Source organism: Vollenhovia emeryi, unplaced genomic scaffold (genome assembly GCF_000949405.1).
Source record: "Vollenhovia emeryi isolate VEMERY1.0 unplaced genomic scaffold, V.emery_V1.0 DF939170.1, whole genome shotgun sequence".
In the NCBI taxonomy this organism is placed as follows: Eukaryota; Metazoa; Arthropoda; class Insecta; order Hymenoptera; family Formicidae; genus Vollenhovia; species Vollenhovia emeryi.
The window spans coordinates 1,463,943-1,480,819 of NW_011967196.1; the positions used below are offsets into that span (position 1 = coordinate 1,463,943).

Below are 16,877 nucleotides of genomic sequence, written 5' to 3' on the forward strand. Positions count from 1 at the left end.
CGGAAACGACAAGTAATAAAACGTCCCAATGAAAATATATAGAGAAAAATTCTCTATTATGAGACAGGCTGCTAATACAAGATAGCGGGTTCTCAACGTCCAATTCCACGAATCTTTTTCGCAACAATTACACGCACGACCTAACGATGAATTTACCGCTAAACAGACTTCACTCCAAAAGCAATAAGTACATAGCGGAAACAAGGGATGATGCCTATTAATTTAGCCGGGTTCTGCGCGCGCGCGCGCGCACAGTTTCGTCTTGACGAATCTGAAGAGACGGTATCGCAAAAACTCTCTATTTTCACGCGAAAGCTCATCGAAAACGTAACAAAGCGAAGACTCGCAGCTTCCTCTCTCCGGATCTACGACGGCCGTCCTATCTATTTACGTACCCGTCTCGCGCTCGCACAGACGGAATAATACCACGCTCCCACGAGCTATTATTAACCGACGAGTGCAACGAGCTTCCTCTCGAGGATAGCCGAAAGCCCCGGGGAGAGAACGAGGCCTTCCGCCTCGTTATCGTCGCGACGTCTCGCGATCGCGACGTCTCGATCGATCGAGAACGAAATCGCGCAAAATTTCGAACGGCCTTTCTCGCCGCGCGCGGGCGCTCGGGACTTTCTCTCTATAAATAACGTGACCGTCGTCGTCGTCGTCGTCGTCGACGCGCGGGACAAGCGTGATAACAGGCCCGAGGAGAAGTCGCGCGACTCTAATCGCCTTAACGAAAGGTTGTTACCACGCAATTGGCAAGACACGCCGATTTCATTCCCTCCCGCGCGCATCCACGTCGCGTCTCCTTTCATCTCTTATTCCTGCCTCCTCACCCTTTGCGTCCAGTCACCGTATATCGTCGCGTCATGACGGGCATTGGGTTTAAGAAAAAAAAATGCAGGATTGTATCGCGAGAAAGCGAAAATGAAGAAGACGCTATTTCCTCCTCCTCAGGTTGAAAGCGACGGAGAACGATGCGCCGTTCTCTGTACGCTCGGCTCGCTGCAAATAACAAAATCTTGCCGTTCTCTGCTTAGTCTGCAAAGGATTTTGATCAACGGATTTGAGTCCCGGGCTCAACCTTCGGGACATTCCGAGACGAAAATTGAGATTGCGTGAAAACGCGGGAGAATCCGAGAGAATCCCTTCACCGAAACGACGCGCACAAAGTAGGTGTGTTACGGATTCGAGAGAATCAAGCTGGACGCGTCCAATCAGCGAGCCGAGTATTAATCTCTCGATAAATGTTATATAAATAACGCTGAAGTCACGAGTGAATGAAGGGGAGACCGGCCCACGTGGTATCGGCCGGGGCGATAACTTTTAATCGCTTTTTCTGGAGACAGCGTGTGTGTATATTTACGCATACATTCATTCACCTTATTGGCTTCTGCTGCGTTTTCCGTCTGAAAGACTAAGCCGCGAAGGTCCGGCGGTCGCTCGTAGGTCGAGGAGACGACGTTCATCGCCGTGCGAGGTGCAGCAACGTCTGGCGGCGAGGTTCTCAGATTATTTTCACGGTCAAAAGGGACGCGAAGCGATCCTTGACACACTGCCAACCGGCGTATCGTCGGTGCGCGCTATTACAAATGTAACAAACAGAACGGATCTTTTCCAAGCGCGAAGGTGTCCTCGACCCTGATCCGTCCGGGCCCCGAGACGCACGGATCCGAGACAGATTTGCGCACGATTTGACTCGTTCGACGGCGAGTTTTGCGAAACCCGACCCTGGTGCGAACGCGTTAACCCAATTCGCTGCGGTGTCGCTAAATCGGTCTATATTTGCCGGCGCGACGCGCTTACCCGCGAACAAAGTTTGGCAACGAATGGAACAGGTGGTTTCGATGTAAATGCTTTCGAGCGTTGTGAGAGGCATCAGCCTGACGACGTTGCTCTTTGCGTTTAGAAACACTCTGTTTTACACAAGCACATCAAAACGCTTAACGAATTCGTCGACAATGTACGATTGTTCAATTCGCCAACTTGGACACATTTTTTAACGCATTGTTGACATTTATTGGCTACAAAAGAGAACATTTCTAGATGCACAGAGCACATTGTAGATCAGAGAAAGAGAAAACGCGTGTAACAAACCGCGACGTGTGCGAGATACGGTCGTCGTAAACGTAATTCGCAGATTTGCAAAATTTCATAGCTGATGCGCTCTGCACGACGAACAATCCTTAAACTTCACTTTACGAATGTATTAAGATTCTTCTGCGATTGCGATTCATAATCGATGATTGGCTCTTCTGACAAGATTCCTGTCTTCTTGCAATTTGTGGTACTATTTCGTAGATATTTTTACAAAAAAAAAATTAACGTTTCCACGAAAATATAAAAATTTCTACAAATTTCTGTTCCATGTCAATTTTTGTAGTTATTTATAGAAACTTTTTCCGCTAGGGAAGTGGCAATCTTAAAATTTTGAAGCGTTTAACACTTACTGTCTCCCTCTCGCCTTTCTCTTTTAACACTTATCGATATGATAATTTATAATTTCTTTCCAATATAATGTATTATCACACTTAGGTGTTTCTTTGTAACATCTGTGCGTTATTTAGCCGGTGTTTGATTCTTCTTAAAGATGCAAGTAAATTTTTCCTGATTATATCCGACATTACGATTCTCGTTCGCGAAGAATATCTGGCGCTGCTCGGGCAACATCCGACGGCATGTTTGATGCCAAACGATCCGATGACCTCTCAACTCTCAGATGCACGATCCAATTATCACCTCGCTCGAAAGGTTTCGTGCGCGACGCAATTTTTGTGCGATTAAAAGGCAACCGAAAACCGTACATATTGCTCTCGAGTACGGGGCGATACGGTAAATATAAACCAGAATATAATTTCTCGGTAATCCGGTATCGCTACGGTTGCATGTGCACGATAAGGGGAGCCGCAGGAGTCGCTTTAATCCTCACCGAGTGCATCGGAGGGTTGAACTCTCGCGAGGCGAACTCTCTTTATCTGCGCGTTTCTCGACATTGAGACAGTTTAGTAATGAATTGTATCTCCGGTGCGGAGGAAGTGCGCGACTTCTGAGATATCCTGACGTTATTCGAGGCGTGGTTGCGAGAAGCGGTGGCGCAGGATCGCGTACGCCGCGTGTGTCCGTGCCGCGCCGCGGTCACGCCGTGTGGTACCACGCCTTGGTGAACACCGCGAGCGAGAAAGAGAGAGAGAGAGAGAGGGAGAAAACGAAAGAAAAGAAAAAGAAAGAAAGAACTCCGAGATGTCTAGACGCGTGGGACGGACCGGGGTAATCTCGACAACCTCGACTTGTACTCGTTGCTCGCTCGGTTGCTCGCGCGATGCCCGCACGCGTTCGCCGTATATGTAATGCGTACCTACGCGCGCGACACGTGCATTCCGTGTCGCCGGGGGAAAAGAGGGCGGCCGTCTTAATTGTCGGGCATTGTTAACCGCCCCTGGAAATCGCGGCCGGCGGTCGCCGAGAAAACCTCTCGGAGGCCTCCGCGTTTCAATTCCGTCGCGAACTTACGGCGCGCCCTTTAATCGGCTGCGCCTCGAATCAGTCCGCGCCGCACGCAGTAAAGGGAATGTTAAATTAATCTTTTTGAAAAAAAAAAACAACGCCTCTTTAGTAATTGCTACCCTGACGTCTATATTATGCATAAATTAAAATAAATGTCCCTAACAGTAAACTAAACTGCTGATTATCGGCCAGATTTTCAAAACTCATTAAAAGTCGATGCAACGACGCGACGCGCGCTCTGCATTTCAATCGCGAACGCACAGGTGGACTGGATTTACCGCAACTCGTAATATACCTATAATTGGCCCACTGTTTAATACTATTTTTTTTGTAGACGCAGGATGTGTTCAGGTTCTTAAAAATATCGCGTCTGTTGAAAGTCGGTGTAGAAATTCACCGTCGGTGCTCGAGTACTTCGTCCACTACCCAGTGAGAAATGTTTCGTCGATCGACGTCGATCGACAAATCATTTCTCACTGGGTATGTTCACTCTGCGCCTCTCCGTTTCGCCGTAATTACTTAACGACGCACATTTTCGGCCTTCATATTATCGCCCGAATCCGACAATGTTATACTTTCTCGTATGTCGCCCATTATCTTATCGCGCGCCCATCTTTATTGTTCCAGGTCCCAGCATCCGCGACATCGTACAACCGGTTCGTCGAGACCATCCAACGCCCTGCCTCCAGTTGCAACGCCAGTAGCCACGCTCACCAACGCGGACATCATCGTCGCACGTTATCTTCTCGAACGTCCCCTTCTTTCTCCTCCGCTTCCTCATTCCTGGGATTTTCGGCCCGCCTGCGGACAGGAGTCCGCCGGGATTGAGCTTCCATCCTCGAGTCGATCCAAATCTCGCTGGTCTCGTCATATCGGCCAATATTATAGTTCTGTAAGCTTTCTCTCCATTTCTTCCTTTGTTGCTTCCTCTTTCTCTTTTTCTCTCTCTCTCTTTCTCTCTCTTTCTCTTCCATTTCTTCTTCTCCGACACTCTTAACACCTCCATGCGGAACACAAATCGTCGACCGAACGTGTCAATTATTTTTTACGAGCATATAACGGAAGATGGGAGACGCGCCTAGGTCTCGCGGCGGCCTCACAATCAGTGTGGCTAATAGTCGCGAGATTATTGCGTGAAATTGCATCGCAATGTGCCTTAGGGTGCCTTAAGGAATTATAAAGATTCGTCTGGTAGTGCCTAGTACATATCTCGCAGCGCGGGTACATCTCAGGTATCCAGGAAACGCAAGACGTTTCTTTTTTATAAAAGCCTACACGTTCTTCCTACTGTTGCGTTATTTGAACAATGTGGCATCGTCGTTGAAAAGTTATGCCATTAACTAACAACTGCGAGAAACGTGTACGGTAAGAAGCCCGGGTACCGTTCGCAGTCGATGTGAATAATGTTACAGCGGGAAACGACGAAATGATAAATGTTAACGGCAGATTCGTCTTCTGGCCGGTGCTATATGCCGTTTCCTCCACAGTTCCTCCTTCGGCGCGTATCGTTTCGCGATTAGAGGGTAAATCGTAGCTTCGCACGAAATTTCGGCGGCCACTACCGCGTTGTTAGAACATCCGAATCGAGGAAGTAAATGATATTAGACATATCCTGTAAAATGTTAAACTACTAATCTAATGCGCGACTGCATATGTATTTTACTTATCTTTGGCTTTCACTTCTCACGACGATTTTTTTCTAACGAAGATTCATATCTTATATATGATATATGTATGTACAGCGTTAGGCGTATGCGCGATATATGTATGTGTGTACACACGCTACTTGCGGACCATTTACTTGCTTGAATCGACGCGTTTAAGCAACTGGGCTTTAAAAATAAATAGAATGAGTCGCGATAAAAGGGAAAGAGCCGAGCAGCTCGATTACGTCACGAATGGACACTAGAGCAGCGATTGACTATTAATTCGCGAGTACCTACAAAGAGGAATCTATGAGAAATCCGTATACGAGTCGAATTACCATATGTCTGATATTTTTCTCGGGCGTGGACCTAAAGAGTGAAGGCTCCTGTACATTGTTTCGAATGCATTGCTGAGACGTTCATCAGTTTTGGTCAGGTATTCGCGAGTCGGTGGTAAGCGCGGTCACGACGGAATGGCAACGGTGGAGCGGCGGAGCGTGAATGCCTGCGAACGCACGAATCTTTCGGACGTGATACTTTCTGGCACCGAGCATCTCTTGCCGGCCAATCCTTATCTCGTATCTGGTAGACTTCTACGTGCGGAGTGGGTCGATTCTTTGAAGTCACTTCTGACTCTCCTCCAGCACGTTCAAAGCGCTGCCACTTCAATGTCTGTGCCTGCGCCCCTTCAAGCGTCTCGTTTGAAATTAGATGCATGCCTCTCTAGTTAGTGTATGCGGCTGGCGCGCATAGAAATACAATGCCCACCCGCATTGTTAAAACGAAAGCAACATTCGAATGCTCAGCGGTCCGAGTTTTGCTTTCCGGGGACGAGAGGGCAACCGCGGGCGGCCCTGCTTTCGCGGCGAATGAGAGAGTGCTTTGAGTCGCGGAATTGCTGGAACAAATGTCGGCGTGAGACGGCGGGACTCCACCCGGTGATTTGCAAACTCCGCTCTACGCGTTCTGCATCGGGCTTTGATAGCAACATTGGAATTGCTTTCTCTGCTCGTAGGGATCCTTTGCAGTTATATTCTTTAAAGACGATAACGCTTGATGTTCCACTCTCGCGTTACGCTTTCTCAGCGAGATAATTCTTAATCTTTCGATAAACGAACTGATATTATTTCCACTACTCCGCGTTACGTTATCTTTTCCATTCTTCTCCTCGATTTCACTCTTTTTATCTTCTTCGTTTCTCTCTTTCATCTCTCGCTTTGATGCAGAGATCTAGGATTAAAAGGAGTTTGTGAATAAATGTACCGGAAATACGTGGGAAGGTTCCGTCGTAAAGGAGCCAGTTTATGTACCGGCACTGCTGCTCCAGATCGACTTCGTGTCCGTTCGTTGAATATCAATCGCTAATCGATACAACGAAACCTCGCATTCGCGTGTGTATGTACATTTACGCGTAATTTCGTTTCGAGAGCCCTAAGACTGATAACTTAAATCACGTACATAATGTAAATAATATACGTACACATTTAAGGATTTTAATTGCGTCTCGATGGAAGTTTTAAGCGCCTCTTATCTTACTGGACGATTACCGAGATATTTCTTCTAATAAGCAGATCACGTCTCTGTAGATTTTTTATCGCGTTACAAGTCCTCGTTCTCTTTTCTGTATTCCTACTTGCCACTAATATTTAATAATTTTATGTATCTTTCATTATATACTGGACTTACTATAACACTTGTTAAAGTTTATGTTATGGCGCCTCTTACACTGTTTTTACCCTCTTTTATCCGAATTTTGCGTGGGTTGAATATTATCCTATTTTTACAGAGCGTATTAGTCATTATATATTGTACACATTTTACCATTGTTGGTTGTTATTAATTATGATATACTCCCCGTGTAAAAATACATAAGTTGCAGATGTTCATTACACTGGCTCGTACGTATATACATACATTTGGGTACCGCATTGTAAATACCAGTGAATAATTATTACGTCTTTCGCAATAAAAGTTACAGTAATGATTTTAACATGACGATGTTATCAATCTTTTTATTTCACTTGCCCCTCAATTCTCACCACCCCGATAATTTTGTACACTCTTATCCTTCGCCGATTATCCGTCGAGACCGTTGGGATTAAGTTTGGAGGACCGCGCGCTCATTGATTGCGCTTCCGTGTTTGGCTTTTACGGCCAAACGGTACTCTCAATCCAATCGAGATAAGAACTAACTCGAGTGTACATTGCGGGCGATGATTTAAAGGCGCAAAACTTGCCGAAGCTCGTCACACCCACGATGCTGTACATGCAGTACGGTTCCGCAAGAATTCTTTGCAACGGACCGCCGCTGTCGCCCTGCAAATAATGCCACATTATTCTATTCAAATCCTCTTTCAATTCTTTAAACATGTAATCAAAATTAAATACACTTAACGAAATAAAATTCATCGCGTATCGTTAATTTTAATATATAATTAAATCATTTGTACTTGATGTGTAATCCTTAATTTGTACCTGCTTATACAGGGTGTCCCAAGAGGGAAGGTCAATATTCTGGGAGATGACAGAATATTCACCTTTCCTCCTGGAACACCCTGTATATATGTAGAGGGAAGTCCCCTATTACGAGATAGGCTTCTAATATGAGATAGCGGGGTTTCTGTTAAAAGACACCTTCTGTTGATTCCATCATGGATTTATTGCCTTTGGAACGAAATATATTTAGTGAGAAATTCATGCTTAGATTGTGTAATCGTTGCAAAAGATTTGTGATTAAATTTGGGTATTGAAAGTCTGCTATCTCGTATTAGAAACCTATCTCATAACAGAGGACTTTCCTCTAATTGATGTTAAAAATAGATTTCTAGTCTTTTCTTTTAATTAAAATTAAAGTCACCCTGAAAGTTGAAACAGGTAAATGGATCGATGCAAAATTATTAACTTGAGTAATACAAGGGATGTTTTCGAAAGTTTGTTAAAAATAAAAGACTCAAAAATAATTCTAAACGCTTTTTCCGACCTGACATGTGTCTTTGCCGCCCTCCATGATGCCGGCGCAAAGTAAACTCGATATCATGCCGTCGGGCAGCTGCCGAGTACCAATATCTCCGCTGTAAGTCCTCTTGCAATCATCTTCGGAAATGTAATTCAACTGGACCTTCATCAACTCGTTGCTGCCGATACTGGATTCTGTACGGTATCTCAAGTTACATCTCTCGACAGGCAAAAGGTTAATGTAAGATCAACTAATAACTGAATTAATATAAAAATATAACAACAACAAGTAAACAAAAGAGGCCAATTTTTACGAGCATAAAAGATAACAAAGTAATATATATTTTTAAAAATCAAATATGTTACAATTGTGTGTTGGAGAGAAGGAAACATCTTATATCTTAACTGTAACATCTTTGATTTTAAAAAATATATATTACATTGTCATCTTTTATGCTCGTAAAAAGTGGCCTCTTTTGTTTACTTGCTGTTGTTAAATAGAACACGGGCGGAATTGTTACTTGTTATAAAAATATAAGTTTTAGAATACAACACGAGACGTTTTGGTGGATACTGACCGTAGGCTGTTTTCCCAAACCCCGAGGCAAAAGCGCTCCCGCCCGGTATCTGTAAGTTCGTTTCGAGGCATGCGGGTCGCACTCGAGGATTCAATTCTAGCGGACGATCGAGCTTGAGTAACGCTATATCATGGTACCTGACCGAAAACTTGTAATCCGGATATGTAATTCTTTCCGCGACGTCCCTCTCCTGCATAGCATCGCCCGGTGTCAACAGATTAATTAAGCCGACTCGTACTTTGCTTGCGGGGCCCCTGAGAAACATATCGATAATATTAATAATAATCCCACAACGCGCACAAATGTATTTGAGTGCATATATATATGCATTTCACAATTATACATTTTTTAAGTATCTATTTGAGTGTCAAAAAGAATCATTTGTTCAAGATTGTTTTAACGTTGCAGCAATATAAAAAATTAATATACGAACATTGACCTAGATTCGACGTAGAAAAAATATTTATACTTCAATATTCAACGTTGCAACGTTTCGGCAACATTATTTTAACCTTCTGTGCTGTATGGGGAATGTGATTCAACGTCAAAAATTGACGATAGCGCAGTAATGATATGAGTTCAACGGAATGATTGCGATAAAACTGTTACTTGTCCGGGGATTCCATACAGTGCGCCGCGGTTAGAATGAAATTCTCGGAGATAACGCTTCCTCCGCACTGCCAGGACACGTCGTGCTTGCCATAACCGATCACCGCCTACGATATGGAAAGTACAGCGCTGTTAATTACTTTGATGATTAAAACGATACATGGAAATCAAGTACGTTGTCGCGCGGGTTTCCCAAATGGCGCACATTTTGGGGAAATAGTATCGCATGTATAATAAAAGCGACCACTATGCATTGCGTGCTAAATGCGTTACGATAAAGAAATAAAAATTTAACTAAAGAATTGTAAGTTTTCACGTACCTTTAAAATTATTATCTTCCATCTTTTTAATTAGAGATTAGAATAATTCTTACAAAAATATATCTTTGTTTTTGCGTACTTGTAATTACCGCTACAAGCATTTCATGTCACGTATCGTTTATTTAACAGTTATGAGAAGATATTAATAATATCATCTTTAAGTAATCGAAATGTAAGACCTTTTTTACTTGCTGATGTATTTGTAATATATTATATCGACAACAGTATATCTCTTTCGAGTTTTTCCACGATTGCAGCGATATATGCGTATTTGTTCTCACCATGTGCGGAAATTCCGCGTGTTTCGCTTGGATTCCGCCGATGATTAGAGGTGTCTCGACGACGGCGCAGCGAGAGACTCTGTTCGAGCCGGCATTGATACGCAACGTCGGCGATTTCTCGGTCTCGTAAACCAGATCGGCGTATTCTTTGCATTCTGCAGAAAAGCGGGAATTATGCAAATTAGGATCGTAGCGGAAATTAGGTGGCAATCGAGACGATTTATGGTGCAATTACGTGAGGTGATTGAGAATAAAAATCATTTTGTTATTCATTTCTACGCGCAATTCTGTGCCTGCAAAGTGCGTATTTCATCGATTTATCATCGTACGTCATGATTACTTAATCGCGCGTCTCCTACGAAACACGCCTCATTTGTATGTTGATCTAAACAAGTTTACTCGCGCTTACGAAGCGCATAAGGAAGAAAATTGTTAAAAATAGCTTATGATTAATAATTACATATTTTACACAAATAAAGTTAGAGTCAACTTTTTCGCACCAAAGATTTTTCGGTAGATGAAATCTAAATTTAAAATCTTTAAGTTGTGAATATTTGTAACGTAAGAAATGAGACATTAAATAATGAATTCCCGACGAATTGAGGTTTAATTCTCAATGTTTAAGCATGTGTCTTTTCAATTTTATACTTGAATCGCCCCAACAAACACCAAATTAACAGTTACATTTGTATTCTGGGGCTGCTGCGATCTTGAAAAAAATTATAGAGTTGCCACCGTTCTCGATCAGTTTCTATAAAATGATTTCAAATTCAACAGAGGATACACCAGGACCATGATCTGTGTGTGTACATTCGAAATAAACGATTTCTTTGAATCCGATCGCGGGTATAACGAGGGAGACAGGCTATCACTAACTTTCTTCACTTTTTCGCGCCGCGGAATTCCTGAGCAAAATTGCGACGAGTAACGCGATCGTAAGCTCGCTCTGCATATTGCGAATCCAATACGCGGTGTATCGATACCTTCTTCGAACAAAGGCCTTAATAGCGAATTCCCGCCTTAAGAACGGCGGATAATGCGTAACGAAGTGCATGCAGGTTGCGCGACGATGAGGTCGTTTATTGACGATTGGCGATCCGCGAGTCGAGGTGTCATTAATAGTATTACCGGAACTGCAAGCAATGACGTACGCGCTAAACTCTTCCTGATACGTTTCATAAAATATCTACGTCTGTTTCCCATAAATAGGTACTGTACCGTAATTAACGCTAGAGAGCCATTTTATAGGAAAATTGCATTATGTTCTTACACTTCAACCACGTGACATTATTCACGCGGGGGATAAAGAGTAATTTTCTTTTCACGAGTCGATTAAATAAACTATTAACTTAACATTTCAGATTTAACAAAAGATATAAAAATATACGAATTCGGAAACAACTTTTCTTGACACAGCTGTAAATCGATCGTCGCTTGCAGCAATTGCTTACCTTCGAGATTACATTTGTTAGTAAGCCTTTAATTAATTTTCTTGTAAAATAAAGATAAGCAGGAATCGTGCGTGGAAGGCTCTGTCATATTTATGCATCTTCCTGAGTAATTTGGAAGGATATCATTGAAAAATATCTACTTCAAATTAATCAAAGTACGCGCTTACAAATCCCGTTTAATTAATTCAGAAACCATCTCATTATGGTTACTCAGGCACAAGATGTTTACGTATTTATTGCACGTCCTCTTAAATTATTACGCGTCCTTCGGGAACACGTGGAACATAAATTTTGCACATTTGACATTTCGGTTTATCCTTTAAAAATATTTTTCTCTCGGGTAGGCTTACATTTTCTACGGAACCATCCATTCGTTGAACTGCAGAATAATTAACTCATTACTACGCGGTACCGATACGTGTATTAACCACTTGCAGACAAAATTCGGACAAACGCTACATCCCTGGATATGCACACGTGGTTTGCTCGTAATGAAACTGGTCTTATCAAATCCATCGGGCCTTTGGCAGCACCATGATGTCGATCGTGATGGATCGAATCCGATTTGTTCCACGCATTGAGTTCGACGTCTGACGTGTCGAAAAACATGTAATCATCATTAGGTTTCTAATAGCTTGATAATATGCAACTCACGTACGATATCATGGTATAGCAAAGGGAACACATTATTAATCGTAATAAGATCTAAGGAGCTCTGGAAAATTTCCAAAAAGTCCGCGCCTTATATATTATATTACAACATCCAGTTGCCCGTGAAATAGATCAGACTATCCTCGTACTTTACATCAAGGCTTCTTTGAAAAAGTCACACACGCGTTTTCTATTGACGACATGATAAAAAAACTAACATAAAATAGTACAACATATACGTTACATTAATGAGAAGTAAAATAGACCTTTCAAGTTTCCTCGTTTTACATTAACATAGCTTTTTTTATTCCAGCTGCATAAACAGCAAAGCATGACGTGTGAATATGCAATACGTTTGATGTGAAAAGTATTACAAGTATACAAATGGGAAGAGCCCCGCAGATCGCCCCCTTGTTAAAAATTATTGTGAAAGGAGTAAACGTGCTAGAAGTGCAACTCAACAAGTCGTTAAAATAAAGAGCGGCTTTTATAAACGGCAAGAATATTCATCGCTCTTAAAAACACACTCAGAATTGCGCAAGTACATCGTAATATTTATTCAAGGTCCCCGATTCGAAGGATCCGATTTATAATCCCGTTACATTCAAATATCGAAGTGACGTAGGTGGAAAGAAATCTTTGGTATCGTTCTTCGCGGCAGGACAATTCAAGCGTGGAAAATGCGCTCGCACATTAAAGATCCAGATTGCGAGAATTCTCGCGATTTCGATCGAATCGCACGGGAAGTACCGGCAGAAATATCAATTCCTGTTACAGATCGCTCGTGGCACGCGACAACTGATTGCCTTAATCACCCATCGAACGCTTTGCCGAACGCGAGATCTTCCTCGAAGATGCGAATGGAATGGCGCATACGATTTATCGCGAAGTGCATGACGAGAATGACCTCGTGGTTCATCACCACCATCACTGGACGGAGGAGCGACCTGAGTGGGGATTGGAAAAAAACGAGAAATATACGGAACAAGCGAACGTGTTGGACGAGGTATATCTTCCATCGCGGACGAGTCTTCGGGATCAGTCGAGTAAACCGCGTCAACCAAGGCTGATCAAGGATGCCAGCGAGTTTGCCGGTCGCCTCATCGTCGTCACTGTTTGTGTTGGTGTCGATCCTGTCACTGATAGACGGACAGCACATCGGAGGTGAGTATTAGTCCTCCTCGCTAAAAATACTGGTTCTTGTCTGAAATGAGTATGTCGAGCACGTTCTTCCGCGAACGCAAAGACTGCCTCGAAACCCACGAACTATACGCACTAAAAGAAATCTATTATTAGCAAATATACTTACTATTAATTTTGATATAGAAGAATTGCTTAGCAATGACATCTTGAACATTATTTTTGTGTTTACTCCTCCGTAATGTATCCACTGAAAAAGATATATATCATATTACTGAAGAAGAAAGTTCTATTTTTCAATTCGTTGTAGCATCTAAATGTGCATCAATAACTTTGTGGACTGAAGATTAAAAGGCCAAATTATTTTCGTATCTTTTTAAAAGTTGAAATGGAAATTTACACTTATAGTTTACCAGACATTTTTTCTTTTAGAGCATTCGAGGAAATAAAATACAGATATAAAATTTTGATTCATATTTAAAATATATGCAAATATCGCTGATGAATAAATAAAGCTGATTGTAAGGCCTCTCATTCGAATAATTGTTTAGAAATATCTACTATTTATCTCAATTGTTCCAATTGATATCTTACTTTCTTCTTTTTAAAACTTTAAAACTAATAAATAATTGAACTCTCCAAATCGTATTGAAATCTATCCACTCTTAAGTTTCCTTGCCACAAATTCTCGAATCGAGAAAAAACTATCGTCTAGTGCAAATCTTTAATTTTACTTTTAGCAAACACTCGCAACAGGTTGATGCGTTTCTGTAATTTTCAGAGTCATGTGTGATCGACAATTCCCCGGGACAGTGCAGGCTTATAGAAGATTGCCCTAAAGTTTACGAGGAATTGTTAGCCGGCATAGCGCCCACTGCGACCTGTGGATTTGAACACTTCGACCCGGTGGTATGTTGCCCAACGACAAATCGCGGCTCCACTAACAATAAGCCGACGTCGACGCCACCACCACAGACTCCCGTGCACGACAATTCAGTACGACCTTTGAAATTGGATGGTTCAAGGGGATCTCTCGCGCGAGCAAGTGAGTAAAAATTCCTTTTCAATCTATTCTCTTACAACAGATAAGAAACGCTGGAGTAACTCCAACATTTATTGATATTAATATGCAACTTACTCCACACTTGTATATCTTCAAAGTTCTTTAGATAAGAACGTATCTCAAACGAAGTAAAATCTTTTAATTGATATACACAAACATTTTCTAGTAATAATGAGCAACCAGCTTATCAATGGTAAATTTTTCCGCTATGGTGGGGTATGGATTCATTTAAAGTTTTATTTATATTGTGATTTTTTTCATCTTTTCAGAATGCGCGGAAAGCGCAGAGGCTGTCTACGGTTTCGTGCTACCACCGACGCCAACAGTGGACCGACAGCCCGTCAACACGTCGCTATGTGCCCTGACAACTCGCAAACTAATCGTCGGCGGCAAGAAAGCCGAGGGGAAAGAATTCCCGCATATGGCGGCCGTCGGTTTCGATGGTGCCAATGATATCTTGTGGCTATGCGGTGGTAGCTTAATTTCCTCCAAGATCGTTCTAACAGCGGCCCACTGTACGTGGACAAGCGACTGGTAAATTTCGACGATACCGCCTTCCCTCAACATTCTATCTTAAGTTCGGAAAATTGATGAAACTGATTGCTTGAGTTTATACTTTTAAGGTCCGGTTTCACCAAACATCGTTTAACTTTAATCTTAGTTTAATTCACGTTTATCTCTTTCTAAAGTGACACTTAGAAAGAGACAAAGAATGAATTAAGCTAAGCTTAATGTTAAACGACGTAGGTAAAACCAAGCCTAAATGTTCAATTTCAATCGTCATTACTAAAATATTTAACGTGAAAAAGTAAGTAACTACATAGAAATTTTCTTTGAAACTCTTCTCGAGTTACAGTTTATCTTACCAGGGATATAAACGCACTTTAACGTAAATTCATGAATCATAATAATAAATAATAAATTATAATAAATCTTGTTTACCTTAAAAAGGGGAAGTGCTAAGTGGGTACGACTTGGGGATCTGAACCTCGCGCAGACGACTGACAACGCGATGCCGCAGACTATAGCAATCAAGGAGAGAATAAGGCATCCTGACTACAAACGCCCGTCGGAATATCATGACATAGCTATACTCCGCCTGGAGAAGAAAGTTACCTACGACGCGTTTGTCAGGCCAGCGTGTCTCCCGGTTGATTGGCCAGACGTAGGTCAGGATAATAAGGCAGTAGCTACCGGATGGGGTCTAGTCGACTGGTGTAAGATTATGAAGGAAATCTTTAAAATTACTAAAACAGAATTGCCAAAATTAAGTATTAACTAATTATTAATGCTATGAGTTAGAAGAAAAATATATTTTAATATAATTCATTGGAGAAGATACCATTTTTCGCTATTTCTATATGTGTACTATTAATTTTATATGTATACGTATATGTAGGTACGTAAATTTAACAAAGGTATGTCACTTAATTCTCCAGCTGATGACAAGGGCTCGGATAATCTACTAAAGGTGACACTCAATTTGGTCTCGCACGAAGCTTGCAACGAGAGTTTCTACGACGGCGGCAGTTCCACGGAGCTCGCATTAGGAATCGTCAATGAATGGCAAATATGCGCGGGAGAAGTCGGGAAAGATACCTGCCAGGTAATATATTTTGAATCGCAAAAATCGCTCGTCTGCCTCAATAAAAAGTTTATTTTAACGCGTAAGCCTCAATTTTATTACCCAGTTAAACTCGACCGTTCAAGGCTTAAAGTTGATTGCTTCTTTCCACTTCCGTTTGTTTAGCGAGAGATCAAAGGCTCAGTTAGCTTTAATTGGAAAAACGAAGGCTAAAATCATTTTGATAAACCGATAATATTAGTAAGCAGAGACAAATTAATCGAATACATTTGTTGCTGTTCAAGGGTGACAGTGGAGGACCACTCGCCGTCTTCAACACAGACCACGACTGCATGTACACCATAATAGGAGTCACTAGTCTGGGACGATTCTGTGGCAGCATCATACCTGGCGTGTACACCCGTGTCTACCATTACATCCCCTGGATAGAGAGAACTGCGTGGCCTGAATACTTTGAAACACCTTCCTAACCCACTTTAAATGTATCCATTTTCTTAAGTATCAAATACACTCCGTTTTTATACACAACACTTTGTTCATTCATAGTGCGAGCTTTTACTGCAAAACCAAGTAGTATACAATTACAACAACGTATATAAAAGTGCAAAAGAGATGAAGCCAATTTTTATTCCTATTATTGTTCGCCTGCAACAACTGACGGCCGCATAAGCCTGCCCTAGGGGAAATATATACCTTAGAAAAGCCTAAAATTTTATTTTGGAAAAACAAATGAGAAAAGTAAATTTGGACACTTTAAACTTTTATTTAAGTTAAACTTAAAACTTACTTTAAGAATGTAAAAGAAAACTTTAAGCATTGTGATAAGTATGTGTGATATAATTTATAATACTAGAAGATATTTATAATACTAGAGAAGTGCTATGCCACGCGGTTCTCTAGCGGGAACTTCGACGGGCTTGGCTATCCAAAAATTACTTTAAGTGTCCAAAATTACTCTACAATTTCTCAAGTAAAATATTAACTTCTTTAAGTGAACTCTCAGATTTGAAAGATTACTTTTAAAAGTTTTAATTTCATTTAAAGTAAATTTTCCTACGGAAGGTTCCGCCAACAACGCTTAACTGTAAGACTTACAA

General features: G+C 41.7%; 3 protein-coding genes and 1 long non-coding RNA gene across 6 annotated transcripts in view; 2 read left to right on the forward strand and 2 right to left on the reverse strand.

Moving 5' to 3' along the window:
* Window positions 1-7,137, forward strand: part of LOC105563905 (protein phosphatase 1 regulatory subunit 3C) — a 33,228-nt gene extending 26,091 nt beyond the window's left edge. For both annotated transcript variants that reach the window (XM_012015903.1, XM_012015904.1), the window contains exon 5: window positions 4,129-7,137. The gene's annotated coding sequence lies outside the window, so the exon portion shown is untranslated. The remainder of the gene's footprint in view (window positions 1-4,128) is intronic.
* On the reverse strand, window positions 7,132-10,917 carry LOC105563904 (serine protease snake-like). Its single transcript, XM_012015902.1, has 6 exons — window positions 10,767-10,917; window positions 9,891-10,045; window positions 9,290-9,396; window positions 8,681-8,934; window positions 8,128-8,297; window positions 7,132-7,463 (listed from the first exon to the last, which is right to left on the reverse strand). Exons 1-6 carry the CDS (start codon window positions 10,840-10,842, stop codon window positions 7,296-7,298), a joined length of 930 nt encoding a protein of 309 aa, XP_011871292.1. The 5' UTR covers window positions 10,843-10,917; the 3' UTR covers window positions 7,132-7,295.
* A 1,960-nt stretch (window positions 10,918-12,877) lies between these two features.
* On the forward strand, window positions 12,878-16,308 carry LOC105563909 (serine protease persephone-like). Its single transcript, XM_012015911.1, has 6 exons — window positions 12,878-13,156; window positions 13,914-14,177; window positions 14,465-14,729; window positions 15,147-15,412; window positions 15,635-15,801; window positions 16,065-16,308. Exons 1-6 carry the CDS (start codon window positions 13,069-13,071, stop codon window positions 16,248-16,250), a joined length of 1,236 nt encoding a protein of 411 aa, XP_011871301.1. The 5' UTR covers window positions 12,878-13,068; the 3' UTR covers window positions 16,251-16,308.
* On the reverse strand, window positions 13,107-13,943 carry LOC105563908. Of its 2 annotated transcripts, none has more exons than XR_001009077.1 (3): window positions 13,867-13,943; window positions 13,302-13,382; window positions 13,107-13,176 (listed from the first exon to the last, which is right to left on the reverse strand). It is a non-coding gene; the product is annotated as an uncharacterized LOC105563908 (long non-coding RNA). The 2 variants fall into 2 exon arrangements; XR_001009076.1 differs by having other exon boundaries at window positions 13,117-13,185.
* Window positions 16,309-16,877: the final 569 nt, after the last annotated feature.